The sequence below is a fragment of the Eretmochelys imbricata genome, chromosome 1, assembly GCF_965152235.1.
Source record: "Eretmochelys imbricata isolate rEreImb1 chromosome 1, rEreImb1.hap1, whole genome shotgun sequence".
Lineage (NCBI taxonomy): Eukaryota > Metazoa > Chordata > Testudines > Cheloniidae > Eretmochelys > Eretmochelys imbricata.
Window position 1 is genome coordinate 127,433,579 of NC_135572.1, and position 16,923 is coordinate 127,450,501.

Here is a 16,923-nt window from a genome sequence, read left to right on the forward strand (position 1 = left end):
GTGTCATCTGCAATCTTGCTGAGGTTGCAATCCACACCATCCTCCAGATCATTAATGAAGATATTGAACAAAACCGGCCCCAGGACCGACCCTTGGGGCACTCCACTTGATACCGGCTGCCAACTAGACATGGAGCCATTGATCACTACCCGTTGAGCCCAAAAATCTAGCCAGCTTTCTATCCACCTTATAGTCCATTCATCCAGCCCATACTTCTTTAATTTACTGGCAAGAATACTGTGGGAGACAGTGTCAAAAGCTTTGCTAAAGTCAAGGAACAACACATTCATTGCTTTCCCCTCATCCACAGAGCCAGTTATCTCGTCATAGAAGGCAATTAGATTAGTCAGGCATGACTTGCCCTTGGTGAATCCATGCTGACTGTTCCTAATCACTTTCCTCTCCTCTAAGTGCTTCAGAATTGATTCCTTGAGGACCTGCTCCATGGTTTTTCCAGGGACTGAGATGAGGCTCACTGGCCTGTAGTTTCCAGGACTCTCCTTCTTCCCTTTTTTAAAGATGGGCACTACATCAGCCTTTTTCCAGTCATCCGATCGCCATGAGTTTTCAAAGATAATGGCCAATGGCTCTGCAATCACATCCGCCAACTCCTTTAGCACTCTCAGATGCAGCGCATCCAGCCCCCTGGACTTGTGCTCATCCAGATTTTTTAAATAGTCTTGAACCACTTTTTTCTTCACAGAGGGCCGGTCACCTCCTCCCCATGCTGTGCTGCCCAGTGCAGCAGTCTGGGAGCTGACCTTGTTTGTGAAGACAGAAGCAAAAAAAGCATTGAATACATTAGCTTTTTCCACATCCTCTGTCAGTAGGTTGCCTCCCTCATTCACTTTCCTTGACTTTCTTCTTGTTGCTAACATACCTGAAGAAACCCTTCTTGTTACTCTTAACATCTCTTGCTTGCTGCACCTGCAGGTGTGATTTGGACTTCCTGATTTCACTCCTGCATGCCTGAGCAATATATTTATACTCTTCCCTGGTCATTTATCCAATCTTCCACTTCTTGTAAGCTTCTTTTTTGTGTTTAAGATCAGCAAGGATTTCACTGTTAAGTCAAGCTGGTTGCCTGCCATATTGACTATTCTTTCTACACATCAGGATAGTTTGTCCCTGTAACTTCAATAAGGATTCTTTAAAATACAGCCAGCTCTCCTGGACTCCTTTCCTCCTCATGTTATTCTCCCAGGGGATCCTGCTGATCAGTTCCCTGAGGGAGTCAAAGTCTGCTTTTCTGAAGTCCGGGGTCCATATTCTGCTGCTCTCCTTTCTTCCCTGTGTCAGGATCCTGAACTCGACCATCTCATGGTCACTGCCTCCCAGGTTCCCATCCAGTTTTGCTTCCCCTACTAATTCTTCCCGGTTTGCGAGCAGCAGGTCAAGAAGAGCTCTGCCCCTAGTTGGTTCCAGGAGGGCGAGTGGCGCAATCCCAGCCCAAACCAGGGCCACCACACAGGGGGACTGGAGGAGCCGCACTGCTGCATGCCAAGCGGGCGGGAAGCAGGAAGGGTGCCTGGGGACAGAGTGTGGGTGGGGCCACGGCTGGCTTTTTGGGGAGGCACAGCCTCCCCCAGCCTATGGTACCTGCTGCCAATATCTGTCATGTGTTTGTCCTCTTGTCCTCTCCCCAGGGACTCAAGCATGTGCAGTAGGGCATATTGTTTTGGATATTTTTTTTTAATAATGTATACACACACTGCTATATGTTTACTTACCCGTTGTTTCATAGTTTCATAGATCTGAAGGCCAAGAAGAACAATTAATCATCTAATCTGACCTGTTGTGGGGAAAATATTTATACTCACTGTCCTTTTGGTGCCACTGTACTGCATGTAAATATAGCCCACAGTAGTGAAACAGGAACTCATGCTCCGAAAGCTGAACTTTTCCCTGCAGTAAAGGCATCAGGTTTCGCTGTCGATCACCCTAATGTGAGGGAGAGAATGGAAGTCACCAAACTAGGGTGAGTACATTCTGTAGTCAGCACTCTCATTGCAAATGGCAATTCTTAAACAAGCTACCATTTGAATCAGGAAATACGAACATTTAAAATTACATATTATTCCACAGCTATAGAGACTTGAGCAACTGATTTTTCAGTTCAGTGGTAGTTCTGAAAAAAAAAATTGGACTTTTCAGGGAATTGAAAAATGCTATTTTTGGTCTGTTCCAGAGCAAGGATTTGAACCTGGGTCTCCCACCTTCTGGGTGAATACCCAACCACTGGGGCTAAAAGTGACAAGATGGTGACCAAAGGGCAGCATCACCTCATCCAGCTATTTTATTAATGGCTGAAACTATTCATGTCAGGTTAACAAATCATTTCAAGTCACTCAAAAGTGCATTTTCCGTCAAATACACTATTTGTCTGAAAAATGTCAGCCAGCTCTAATTGGGTCAGTGGAACACTTAATATCTCACACCTCCTTAGTGCCTTTGCTCCAAGGGTCTCAAAACACAAGTACATTACAAAAACATCACCATGGTGATGTATGTTAGCACGATCATTTTACAGAAGCGTAAACTGTAGCCACAGGGAAATCCATTCTTTCTAACTTTGGTGACTAAGGCTGAAGTCGATGGGAGCTGCCGGCGCTCAGAACTCCTGAAACATCAGGTCACATGTTGATGATTAAATATGGATTTAGGAGCCTAACTTTAAGTACCAAAGCTTTATAATTTTGGTCTAAGTGGTGAGCCCACCGTCAGTTACACTCTGAATTAGTGACAAAGCCAGAAATAGGACCCAGGTGTCCAGTCTCCCAGTCCTTTGGTTTATGCTCTAACAAAACATTTCTGCCTCCCAAATTCCTATGCACCCTTCTAATACAAGAGGGCTTTTTTCTTTAAAGAAAACCAGAATCATCCCAGGGAATCACACATATACATTTGTTTCCATCATTTGTTTATGAAAGAAAATGGAATTTAACTATAATTAATCCTATTTTTATATTAAGAAGTAAACTTATAATATATAAAAAATATTTGTGTTTTCCTTAAAATCATACAGAATGGGTAGAACTAAGCAGGAGGAAAGATAAAGACATTTGTTTTTAAAAACTGTATGACTTCTAACCTGACAATGTCCCTTTAAAACAAGCAACTGTATATTAGATTGCGCAATATCAATCTTTTCATTACAACTGAAATACAGCAAATATGGTTTATGAAACAGTCTCAATACCTGTCCTGAGGCATTATCCCTGCAGCCAGGTGAGCCACTGTGGGGTAAATGTCCATATGACTTGTAGGTTCATCAATAACTGTATCCGCAGGCAATACTCCTGGCCATCTAAATATCCCTGGCACACGGATCCCTCCTTCCCAGCCTCCCATGCCTTTTCCACCTGTTGTAAGAGAAATGGCACCAGAAGTGATGAGTCATTAGGACAGGGACTCAAGTTATTGTGAATTTACAGATTAGAATACAATATTCAAATACTCTTTAAATGAAAATAAATCTCACTAAATCTAGGAGAGCAAGGAAAGCCAGGGTTAAAGGCAGTGCTGACTTTGCTCTTCCCAGCTGCTTATTACTACCATCTTTAAATTAGGCCATTTTCTCCTATGGCATCTAAGGCAATTCATGATTGTGAGGCACTTTGGACAGAGGGGAGCAGTTCTATTCTTAAAACCTCCAAAATAAACAAAATTCAGATCTGTAACATTAATGTGGAATTTTGTGATTTAAATATAAATTAATTAGGGGGCTCCTTGATTGTCAAGATCTGACAGAACAAACACAAAGTCAATGGAAGAGAGATTGAAATCCTGTATGACTCTCAGGAAAGCAACCTTGGGATACAAAGGGCTCATCAGGCAGTTCCAACCAGAAGTAGACGGAGCATAGCAAAGTAGTTCATAGACGCAGAAGAAGACTCTGGGAGATGGCTGACAGTCTTCAAGGACTCCACGAAATAATCTACAACTGCAGGGATGCTCTGAGACAATTCTAGAAGGAAGTATGCTATGTAGGAATATGAAATATTGCAGAGCTCCAAAGAGGACCCTATAAATACTCTACAGCAAAGGAGACTCTGAGGCTATCTATAGCCCTTGAATATAGTCTGTACGGCATCTCTTTGAGCTCTCTCTCTAGTCTTCTAATTATCTCTCAATTCCATCCCAATCCCTAGGCATCATAATGAACTGGCTCTCTTTTAACCCAAAATATTCACAACTTTGAATGGCATTTCAAAGTGAAAACCAAAGAGAATGCTAAATAATTCCCAGAGAGGAAAAAAACATTGTTGAGCTATACATAAGATTATAAATATGTATTAAATAACTGCAGCGGAGGACCTTAATAAACAATGTAATTTAATACCAAAACCCTGGTACTCAGGAAATTCTAAGTTAAGTTAAAAACCAAACATTATAAAGTATGAAAATATGGAGTTCAGGTACCCAAATAACCTTAGTTCTGCTCTTTTATGTTTGCCACCCTGTGGCGAGTCAGACAGGCACTTATGAAAAGTATCACAGGAAACTGACATGTGGAACCAAAGTTAACATGCTAGTTTGGCCAGTAAACCAGTGGGCTGAGGATAGTGGCCAGAATTTTATGCTTGGCAAATTGACAGGAAGGTAGAAGAACCTTTTAGTGGACAATGATAGAATAACCGGTCCATAGCAGAAGTATCTTTGACTGTGCTTTGAAGCATTAAGGTTCATATCTGTTCTAATTTTTAAAAATCTCATCTAATTGTGACGGGGCAAGGCCAGATGGCTATAGAAAAGTAGTGGGAGATAGATATATTAGCTCCAGGCTAAACAAATCCCTGGTACCAGGATAAGTGAAATGGCAGCTGCTCCAGGTCAATTAAGACACCTGGGGCCAATTAAGAACTTTCCGGAAGACAGGGAGAACGCTAGGTTGATTGGGACACCTGAAGCCAGCTGAAACTAGTTAAAAGCCTCCCAGTTAGTCAGGTCGGGATGGATGTCAGGAGCTGTGGGAGGAAGCTGTGCTGTTGGAGAGACTGAGCAGTACACACCATATCAGGCACAAGGAAGGAGGCCCTGAGGTAAGGATGAAGTGGAGCCTGAGGAAGTGGGGGCTGCTTTGGGGAAGTAGCCCAGGGAATTGTACATGTCATGTTTCTAAAAGGTCAGCTACCATAGCTGATACTATTAGGGTCCCTGGGCTGGAGCCTGGAGTAGAGGGTGGGCCTTGGCTTCCCTCGATTAATCACTGAGACTGGGAGACAACAAAGACTGCGCAAGGGAGGATAGCTTCTCCTCACCTCCCTTGCTGGTTTATGATGAAAATGGCTCAGTAGACTGTGACCCTTTTCTCCAGAGAGAGAAGGGTTATGTGGAGGGTCACAGTGAGCCTCTGAGGCTAGCAAAATCCGCCAGGAAACGTGGAACCCACAGAGACAAGAACAGAGCTTTGTCACATAATGTAATAGTAGATGTTTTCCTTGTCCATAAAAGTGTTTTATACTTTTTTTTTTTAAAACTATACAAAGCTCTTAGCCATAATGATGACTTGTAATGATGACAATGAGTTCCACAGCTTGTTTATGCATTGGGCTAAAAACTTTGTCTTTTAATCTGCTGTCAATTTGTTGTCTTTCAGTTTCATTGGATGTTCCATTGTTGTTCTGTTATGAGAGAGGATAAATAGGAACACCCAATGTATATTCTCCCAACCATTTATTATTTTTATATCTATATCATGGTCCCCCTGACTCATTATTTTTTAAACTTAATGGCCCTATTTTTTTCTTTTTTTTTCTTATACAAAAATCTCTTCATTCTTCTAGTCATTGTCATTGCCTCTCTCTGAACCCCTTCTGTTTCTGCTGTATCTTTCTTGTAATAACATGGTACAAAAACAACACTGTGGACCAGATGTTAGTTGTGAAAGCTCGCCAAATGGTATCTCTATGTACACAGAATCATAGAAATGTAGGGCTAGAAAGGTCCTTGAGTGGTCATCAAGTCCAGCCTCCTGCACTGAGGCAGGACCAAGTATACCTAGACCATTCTGATGGCAGAGAACTAGAGTTACTCCATTTTGAAAACTTGCTGCCATTTTGTGATAGGCAAGCACATCACTAAGGTATCATCCCACCATTAGCTGAAGGTAGAGAAACAAGAACTGGCAGGAAAAATAACCAACAATGGTGAGACAGTTGGTCAGAAGGTTGGGTGCATTAGATCCTATGTTGCAATGCTGGCATATGCACCAAGAGTTCTGACAGAAAAAACATAAGCAAAAGTGAGAAAAACAAGCATGATATAAAAATCTGAGAGAGTCAGTCAGGCAGTCAGTGTTGAAGAGTAAGAGGAGAGTGTGTGTGGGTGAGCGAGCAGTCAGTGAGTGTCAGAGAGAAAGTAAGTGTCAGACAGTGTATGTGAGGAGAAGGTGCAGGAAAGAAGCAGAAAGGAGCAGTGTAAATGTATGTGTGGCAGATTGAGAAGAAAGAGAACAGAGAGCGGATGAGAGCAGAAAGCAGAGGGAGAGAGAGAGACACAGAGACCTGTGAGAGACAGAGACCAGAGAGAAGGACCTGAGAGGGAGGTGAAACTTTATTCAAGAGATCTGTAAAGATTGTTAGAAAGTCTGCTGTTGACGACCCAGTGAAGACAGTCCATCAGAAGCGGGGCGATGCCACTTCAGCATCACTTCTAACTGTATGTTATTGCAGTTTGGGATGCTCTTAGCCCAAGAGTAGTCAATTACTTTTTGTCAAGATCCACATTTCTTGATCAAGGTATAGTCAAGGTCGGACTCCAGAGAAATGTTTTTCACACCACAAGTGCCCCTGTTCAACAAACACATACAATGCTGTGTAATGTATCCAGGGCCTATTGCTTATATTTGTAGTGCATTAAATGAAAAATAAAATCAAACCACTGTATAACCTAAAAATAACCTCCAAGAAAGATGCAATACATTATACCTGAGACTTTGAGAAAGTACATTGATAAAATATCAAATAGATGCAAATATTAGCATTAAAACACTTTTAGACAACTGCTTAAGTTCTGAATGTGTTTTGTCAATCAAATTATTGTAGGTATATATGTTTATATATAGATAAATGTATTTGAAACTTTCAAGCCTTTCGTGGTTCATTTATTCTAAGTATCAAAGTTTGAAAGAAAATAACTTAGTACATATGAATTCTTTATCTTTTATGATTCAAGTCTTTCCAGTAAGAAATACACACCCACCTATACCAGTATTAAGAAAAAGAATCATGAATAATTACTGTGAAGTACCTGTTAAAACTGTAGTATCACTACTGAAAATGTAATTTTCTACAGCACTACAAATTTAAACTAAAATATGCATGAATAACGTATAGTTAGTTTTACTACTCACCACCAGTGGGAAAAGTGACAGGTCCTCTGATGGACAAGGGCCTTGAAGTTTGGAGTGAGTTCAGTCAAAGCCAGAAGGAAGCAATTGCACAGATGATTATTAGTCAGAAAGGAGCGATGACAAATTTTAAAGTTGTTCACTGTTGAGAATGCTGACTCACACATGTATGTTGAGCCAAATATAGTCAATGTTAAATGCCACCTTCCTCAAGTGTGGATACATAGAGTGCAGCGCAAGGATCTTTCAGAAAGTTTCAGATATAGGGTGTGCTGCACCTTAAGCACTTCCATGTGCTTGTAAATCAGCAAGCTCCCGTTGTAGTTCTGCTTTTTCCACATCTGGAAAGGATGTTTTTGCTTGATCAAACCAAGTGCCATTTCCTTGTACCACAAATGGGTTCCTTACAAACAGGAAGATACCTTTAACATTTTCATAATTCTTGGACCCTCTTCTGGGTGGTTTGAAGAAGCCTGTCTAGAGATGATGCCGTCTGATTCACATCTGCAGTGTTCCGGCAGTTTAGCAGCATCAGGAAATGCCGCAATTCCCCAGTTTCCAAATCTCTTTTGAAGAGACTCAATTTGTTTTGAAATGAAGTGACACAGCTATGGAGATCCATTACATTGAAATTTTGCCCCTGTAGCTTTAAGTTGAACTCATCTAAGTGTCCTGTCAAATCAACAAGGAAGGACAGGATGCTCATGCTTGTGCCATCCCTCAAAAATGCATGTCGCTCTTCTGCCTCTTTCCCTGGAATGTTATGTAGACATTCTTCCACATGAACTCAAATTTCCCACAGCCTTCTGTTCAGCCAGAGGATGCCATTATGAACTAACAGGTCATTGGCAGATACTTCTGAAAGAAAGCTTTTGAACAGTATGTGTGCCAGTGATGACTTGGACCAAAAGAAGTTGAAAAGTTTAATCACCATTGACACTAGCATACTTATTGCTAAGCTTTGCACAAAGTGTGGTTAGGTGAATACACAGTGATAGGAAATCAAATTGGGGTTCAGATCTTGCAGATGTTTCACAAGCATTCAGTGAGTACGGATCACGGCAGGAGAGCCATCTGTTGTAATTGACAATCCAAGTCATGTGAAAACCTTCATTAGACAAAATAATCTGAACAGAATTAAACAAATCCTCACCACTTGTGCGATTGTTATGTGGTATATAAAGGACAGCAAATCCTCCATAAATTTCTCTCCATCAAAAAACCAGACATACAGTGCTACCTGTGCTGTGTACCTCATATCACAGGATTCGTCCACTGCCATGGAAAATTTTCCAATTTTCAGTTTCTCACACAACTGCTTGAAAATGTCTTGTGCCATCATCTCATTGTGTCTAAGAGCTGTTGTGTCTGACAATGGCAGTTGTCTGAAGGTGTCAGTGTGCTTCTCCTCCACAAAAAGGGTTTCAGCTGTAGTAACCATACATTGCTTAATAATGTCCTCATTTGTAAAAGCTTTCCTGAGTCTTCCTATTACCCATCTGCACCTCAGTGAAGCTTCAGCTGCCTTTTCCTGAGCACAAGTAGTCTTTGATATAATATTGGTGCTCTGAAAATTTGCATCCTTTAACGAAGTGATCTTGCCTGATCTTAAATGGGAGCCTAGTGGATATTTGTGGTCAAAATCCACATGCTTCCTTTGGTAGTGCCATTTGATGTTCCCACTTTTAACAATAGCCACAATCCCTGTACAAATTAAACATACTGGGCCATCCTTTGGATGTTGTGGCAAAATAAATCAGTAAGCGTCAGTCCACTCTTCTTTAAATTAATGGTTTCCGGTGTCAACTTTCCTTTTTTTTGCTGCCATGTTTAAACACGGTGCCATTAAACGTCAAAAATGCCATAGGTAGGACTACCTTTGCTAAACTTTCAGTTCCTGTGACTCTTCACCCCCCCATACAGAGGCAAAGGAGAGGAGAGGGAGCGGCACAAGAGCCCTCCCCTTGTCACAGGAGTAGAGGGAAGGGAAGAGCAGAGCTGCTACCAGCCACTGAACTCTTCTCCTTCCTGTCTCCTATAAGAATGGCGCCTGCTGAGGGGAAGGAGCAGAGAGCATCACCTGCTTCCTGCAGCAACCCTGATTAGCTACTTTTTCCCTTGCTGCCAATCAGAGGGGGTTTCTCCACGATAAGAAAAGAAATGTGCACCCCTCATCAGCTTAGGTGGAATTGTGAACATTTTAATTGCAAGGTCTGTGACTCAGGGGCACAATTTCAGATTTTGATTGGGGTGAGGGGTGGCGACTTTAATTGTGGTTCCAGGGGCTACTTGGCTGTCAGGCCCAGGCAGCAGGGCTCCTGCTGACAGCCCCACACAGGGATTAAACTCAATCAGAGCGCACTGGAGAAGAGCTCTGGTAAATATTTTTAAACCTACAGGAATCGCAGGGCCTCCAACTCCAACTCGCAGAAGCCACGAGTGCCTCGCAGGGGAGAAGCCCTGAGCCCCGACACCTCCCACAGGGGCTGAAGCCCCTAATCCCAGTGTGCCCCCCAGACCGGTCAAAACATAGGCGCTGACTTCCCCTTTGCCTGGTGGGTGCTCGACCCCCCCGCCTCCTCTCTCTGTCCCCACCTCTTCCCACCCCTGCACCGCCCTCGTCTCGCCCCCATTCCACCCCCTTCCCACACGTCCCCGCCCCTGCCCCACCTCTTCCCCTGAGTGTGCCATGTCCCTGCTCCTCCCCTTCCCTCGCAGAAAGTCCTAAGTGCTGCCAAACAGCTGTTAGATGGCGGTGGGGATAGGGGGGCGGAAAGTGCTGGGAGAGAGTGGAGACGCAGCATGCTCGAGGGGGGTGAGGAGGAGGGGGGAGCTTGGCTGTCAGTGACTGTGGAGCACCTGCTAATTTTTCCCTGTGGGTGCTCCAGCCCCGGAGCACTCACGGAGTCAGCGCCTATGGGTCAAAAGCCTCTGGCAGTCCGGATTTGGACTGTGTTTTGCCTATTGACTACCCCGTCCTAACCTATTGACAGGGATTGTTGTGTTAATGAAGGGTTACTTGTTTTAGAGATATACTGCTTGTGTCAGTCATTTATCAGACAGATGTGCTGTTTCCTCTAGGTATTCCTGAGACCACCCTAGCAGATAGAAAACCCTTGGGGTAATAAATCCATGAGCTAGCCAGAAGTGGTTGAGAGAAAGAGGACAATTGACACAAGCAAGAGTAGTCGAGTGGTATGATTGACACAACCAGGAATAAGGTAGTAGACAGGAGGGTAGGAACTAGGGTAGCAGCAGTCTGTGAATTACTTAAGGGAATTTAGGACTCAGGCATATTACCTGGCTGAGTGTGCTATATAAGCATAACATCAGAAATGATAGCAAAGAAGGAAGAGTCAAGTGATAATTGGGAGAGATAATCAGCCCTTTAATTCAATTTTGGGTGGGAGTGAAACAGGGAATGGGGTAATTTGGTTTAATAAATTTAGATGGTAATGGTATTGTAGGAATGGATATATTGAAAGATTTCCAATTAGTAGTTGATCTAGTAAATAAAGCATTGTGGCAAATTCCCCCAGACCAACCAAATACCTTATATGGCAACCAGTTATTATTTAAGGGCAGCTAGCCAGTATCCTGCTTCAAGTTGCTGAAAGGATAAAATGGACCAAATGGCCTTCAGAGATATGAGAAACAGCCCAGGAACATAAGGAAGTTTGGGCTACTAGCAAAATTGAGTGTGGAAAAATTGGAGAGGAGATCCTTATTACCAGACCTGATATCCCCACCTCAAAAACAGTACAAATACCCTAGAGAAGCAAAAAGTAGTCTACTTGTAACAATACAGAGACTCTTAGACCAGTGAGTCATAGTAGAACAGCAAAGTATGAACAATTGGGCTATTTGGCCTGTTTTAAAAGCAAATGGTAAACTTGGAGATTGACAATTGATTTTCAGCCACTCAATAAAGTGACACCCATGACTGCCCCAGTAGAGGCAATGTAACCAGAGGTAATGGCATCCCTAGCAGGAAGAGCTCAATGGTTTACAGTCCTGGACTTGTCAAACGCTTTCTTTGTCATTCACTTACATAGTGATTACTGGTATAAATTAGCATGTATGTTCTAGGGACAACAATTTGGGTTTACTGGAGTCCTGCAAGGTTTTCATAGCACCCTATTTGCCATACACATATGGTGAAGATGTGGCATGGAATGTCCAATAAGGATAGCATTATCTCCTATGTGGCTGATATCCTTATCAGTATTAAAACTAAGGAGAAAAACATGGAAATATTAAATCAGGTTCTGCAAAAAATAAGAGACTGGGTTTAAGGTTAGCCCCTGGAAGGCTCAAATGTGTCAGCAACAGGTAAATTACCTGGGAGTTACATTAGGGCAGGAAGGGAGGTCACCAGATAAACAAAGGGTAGAATTATCACAAGTATTACCAGTTCCCACAGATATATCTACCCTAGGGTCCTTTTTGGGTATGGCTAACTTCTCTCAGGACTTTATTGAGAGAATGAAGAAAAGGCTGCTCTGTTGTATAAGTTGCTTAAGGATAGTGAATGGGAATGGGGATTAGAGCAGTGGGAAGCATTTACATAATTAAAACAAGCCCTAGCACAGGTCCCAGCATTAGCCTATCCAAAAGTGGGACAGCCCTTTGTTCTCCAATTGGCTACTACTGATACACGTATATGTGTGGGGCTCAGTCAGGATCAGGGAACAGGGCTCCAACCAGTGGCATATGCCTCTAAGATTCTGAATAGGGGAAAACAGGGATATATTTTTTTGCCTCTGTCTTCACAAACAAGGTCAGCTCCCAGACTGCTGCGCTGGGCATCACAACATGGGGAAGAGATGGCCAGCCCTCTGTGGAGAAAGAGGTGGATAGGGACGATTTAGAAAAGCTGGACGTGCACAAGTCCATGGGGCCGGACGAGTTGCATCCGAGAGTGCTAAAGGAATTGGCGGCTGTGATTGCAGAGCCATTGGCCATTATCTTTGAAAACTCGTGACGAACGGGGGAAGTCCCGGATGACTGGAAAAAGGCTAATGTAGTGCCAATCTTTAAAAAAGGGAAGAAGAAGGATCCTGGAAACTACAGGCCAGTCAGTCTCACCTCAGTCCCCGGAAAAATCATGGAGCAGGTCCTCAAAGAATCAATCCTGAAGCACTTACATGAGAGGAAAGTGATCAGGAACAGTCAGCATGGATTCACCAAGGGAAGGTCATGCCTGACTAATCTAATCACCTTCTATGATGAGATTACTGGTTCTGTGGATGAAGGGAAAGGAGTGGATGTATTGTTTCTTGACTTTAGCAAAGCTTTTGACACGGTCTCCCACAGTATTCTTGTCAGCAAGTTAAAGAAGTATGGGCTGGATGAATGCACTATAAGGTGGGTAGAAAGTTGGCTAGATTGGCGGGCTCAACAGGTAGTGATCAATGGCTCCATGTCTAGTTGGCAGCCGGTGTCAAGTGGAGTGCCCCAGGGGTCGGTCCTGGGGCCGGTTTTGTTCAATATCTTCATAAATGATCTGGAGGATGGTGTGGATTGCACTCTCAGCAAATTTGCGGATGATACTAAACTGGGAGGAGTGGTAGATACGCTGGAGGGCAGGGATAGGATACAGAGGGACCTAGACAAATTGGAGGATTGGGCCAAAAGAAATCTGATGAGGTTCAATAAGGATAAGTGCAGGGTCCTGCACTTAGGACGGAAGAACCCAATGCACAGCTACAGACTAGGGACTGAATGGCTAGGCAGCAGTTATGTGGAAAAGGACCTAGGGGTGACAGTGGATGAGAAGCTGGATATGAGTCAGCAGTGTGCCCTTGTTGCCAAGAAGGCCAATGGCATTTTGGGATGTATAAGTAGGGGCATAGCGAGCAGATCGAGGGATGTGATCGTCCCCTCTATTCGACATTGGTGAGGCCTCATTTGGAGTACTGTGTCCAGTTTTGGGCCCCACACTACAAGAAGGATGTGGAGAAATTGGAGAGAGTCCAGGGAAGGGCAACAAAAATGATTAGGGGTCTGGAACACATGACTTATGAGGAGAGGCTGAGGGAACTGGGATTGTTTAGTCTGCAGAAGAGAAGAATGGGGGGGGATTTGATAGCTGCTTTCAACTACCTGAGAGGTGGTTCCAGAGAGGATGGTTCTAGACTATTCTCAGTGGTAGCAGATGACAGAACAAGGAGTAATGGTTTCAAGTTGCAGTGGGGGAGGTTTAGGTTGGATATTAGGAAAAACTTTTTCACTAGGAGGGTGGTGAAACACTGGAATGCGTTACCTAGGGAGGTGGTAGAATCTCCTTCCTTAGAAGTTTTTAAGGTCAGGCTTGACAAAGCCCTGGCTGGGATGATTTAATTGGGGATTGGTCCTGCTTTGAGCAGGGGGTTGGACTAGATGACCTCCTGAGGTCCCTTCCAACCCTGATATTCTATGATTCTATGATTCTATATCCCATTTGAAAAAGAAGTGTTAGCACTGATCTGGGCTCTACAACATTGGGACTATCTGGTAAGACTGTCCCCGATGCTCCTTAACACATCTCACTCCCTGGTAAAATATGTGCTGATAGGAAAAATTAATGATGGTCATGTATCTAGTCCCCGGTTAGCCAAATTAACACTGACATTATTGAATAAAAATGTAAATATGGAAAAATTACAACTCTTGTCCCCAGTCCCATATTGACTTTATAATTTAAGGGGAACAGCATGAGTACCCCCTGCCTGAAGTCCCTCCAGAAGGACCCTTATTGGAGCAATGTTAGGGGACATAGTAGAAAAAGTAGATATAATCCGGTGTGTGGATGGTCCAGTTAATATGAAGAAGGTAAACCAAACACTGGAGCTGCTACGGTAAGGGTATCTGATGGAATTGTTTTTAGGGGACAGCGTGTGCCCCACTGAGTGCAAGCAGATGAAATTGTGGCAATAGCAGTAGCTATTTGCACAGACTCTGAGCGGGTAATGAGAGCTGTGGTGGACCCAATGGAAGAAAAGGTATAGAGCAATAAGTAATTGCATACAGGTTCTGAGGAAGAATCCTTCATGTGTATTTGTAGCATGGCATGCTTCTAAGTGGGTAAAAGAAGAAAATGAAATGATATTATTGGAATGGGCCCACAATGTTAATCAGAGTTCTGTTATGCTAAACATTACTGACTCATTGGGTGGAATAAATAGTGTAGTGATTTATTGTGCTGCCCAGCAAAAATCTATAGCTAAGGACCAATCAAGACTGCAAGTGCCTTGGTATAGTCAGTTGTTGGAACAAGATGGGGGAATCCGGGAAAAATAACAAAAATTGGACCACATTCCAGCACTGCTGTAAATGTACCCTAATAATAAGATGAAACAAAGGGGGACATGGATTATGGAAAATTGTTGGTTCTAATAGCATGCATGGAACCTTTACTGTATTGTGGGTGTCCAAAGCTGATCAAATTAAGGTCGGCCCTTATGTAATAAAAGCAGACATTAAAAGACATTTAGTGCTGGACCTCAGTTATTCTCTGAAGAAGGTAATACTTGAGACTTAACCCTCATGAACATGTCAAACATACAGCCACAATGTATTAAGTATGTGGAGCCTTTGCTTAAAGAATGGCAAAGGTATGTGACAATACAGCTGCTGTCAAAACCTCTCACTAAAAAGGAAAAATTAGATCTGCTAGGTAAAGATCTAGGAGCAGGGACAAGTCTTCGCATAGGCACTGACTTTTATTTTTTCCAGTGGGTGCTCTACCCCAACTCCGCCCCAAGGCTGCGCCCCACCCCACCCCCTCCCTTGAGGCCCCGCCCTCGCTCCACCTCTTCCTGTTCATGCTCTGCCCTCTCCCCTGAGGCCCCATGCCAGCTGCCAAACAGCTGAATGGTGGCCCAGCTGAACAGCTGTGGCTAGTGGGTGATGACCACCCCCACTATATTTTTCCATGGGTGCTTGAACCCTGGAGCAACCATGGAGTCGGTGCCTAGACCTGATTCTCTCCTCACTTGTAGCAGTGTAAATCAGGAGCAACCCCAACGAAATCAGTGGAGTTACACTAGTATAAAATTAATGAACCACAGGTGGTTCACCAGCTTGGGAAGCAGTCTAATGAATGGTGCTGTGGTTCACCAGCAGATATAAACCCAATCTGACAAGCCAGAGAAGGTATGTCAGACTGGATGTGCTAGCAGGAATCTGAAACGCACTTCTTGAGTTGAAGAGGGTACTAACCAGGGGTGAGTCTAGCTGGCATAGCTATGCTGGCAAAGGTGCTATAGTGTGAACAAGACCCGCATTAACCATGTTTTTCTGCAGTTAATTCCCCTTGTTTCTTGAAGAATAGGTGTTAGTGAGGGGGCATGATTGGAGGGCCCCCCTGGGAGGGGAATGATCTGCCACTTTAGCTATCAGCTCTACCCTCCTCCTGGCCCCACCATGCCCCGGGTAGGGCTGGAAGGGCCATGGGAAGAAAGGAGGATGGTACCTGATAGATGTGCTCCTCACAGCCTATCAGCTGGAGGCAGCAAGAGGAATAGCAGGGAGCCCCAGACTTTACACTAGCTCAGGGGTTCTCAAACTGGGGGTTGGGACTCCTCAGGGGGTCATGAGGTTATGACCTGGCGGGTTGCGAGCTGTTAGTCTCCACTCCAAACCCCGCTTCACCGCCAGCATTTATAATAGTGTTTATATATATATCTATATATGTGTGTGTGTTTTTAATTTATTGGGGGTGGGGTCACACTCAGAGGCTTGCTCTGTGAAAGGGGTCACCAATACAAAAGTTTGAGAACCGCTGCACTAGCTCCCTGAAGTATATACAAAGGAAGGGGCTCTGCACAGCCCTCTGCAGTACAAAGGACTGGCCCATTCACCTCAGTAGGGTCTGATGAGATGAATTAGGATGCTCTAAAGAGATGAATAATCTAACACAATAGCTCTGGGTGGTGTGAAATGATCCATTCATCTCAATGGGAGTTCCCTTCCACCTCAGTTTCAGTTGTGGAATACCATTGTTCAAGGTAATCTCACAAGGCACGTCAGTTTTAGAGCAACTACAATATTAAAATATTCTTTTGGGGGGGGGACAGTATCTGAGGAATGCCTGAACAAAATTATTCCAAACGTGCGCTATTGCCCCTGTTGTGGCATACCAATATCACAGACAATCTCATTATGCATGTGGATTTTACAGTACTTTGAAAATTAAAAAAAGTAAAGGAGTACTTGTGGCACCTTAGAGACTAACCAATTTATTTGAGCATAAGCTTTCGTGAGCTACAGATCACTTCATCACTTCACTGTAGTTCACGAAAGCTTATGCTCAAATAAATTGGTTAGTCTCTAAGGTGCCACTAGTACTCCTTTTCTTTTTGCGAATATAGACTAACACGGCTGTTACTCTGAAACCTGAAAATTAAAAAAAGCTCATAATGCAGGGGGAGAACATATATTGGGAACCTCTTGATCAAATGACCTAAATTTGCACCATAAATTCGACCCCAGCCCCTGAATAGCTTTTTAATTATTGCTTCCCCAAAAGGGAAGTGGGTGATGGAAATTATCCATGATTGATCCCGAGAGAGCAATATCAGGATCAGAGC

The 16,923-nt window shown here is 43.6% G+C and overlaps 1 protein-coding gene across 1 annotated transcript in view; it reads right to left on the reverse strand.

Annotated features, from left to right (window-relative positions):
* Positions 1–16,923, reverse strand: part of LOC144261455 (arylsulfatase H-like) — a 42,760-nt gene that overhangs the window by 10,876 nt on the left and 14,961 nt on the right. Inside the window, 3 exon segments of the mRNA XM_077811076.1 lie at positions 1,821–1,941; positions 2,497–2,620; positions 3,200–3,362. Of these exon segments, the coding sequence (XP_077667202.1) occupies positions 1,821–1,941; positions 2,497–2,620; positions 3,200–3,362 (408 nt within the window).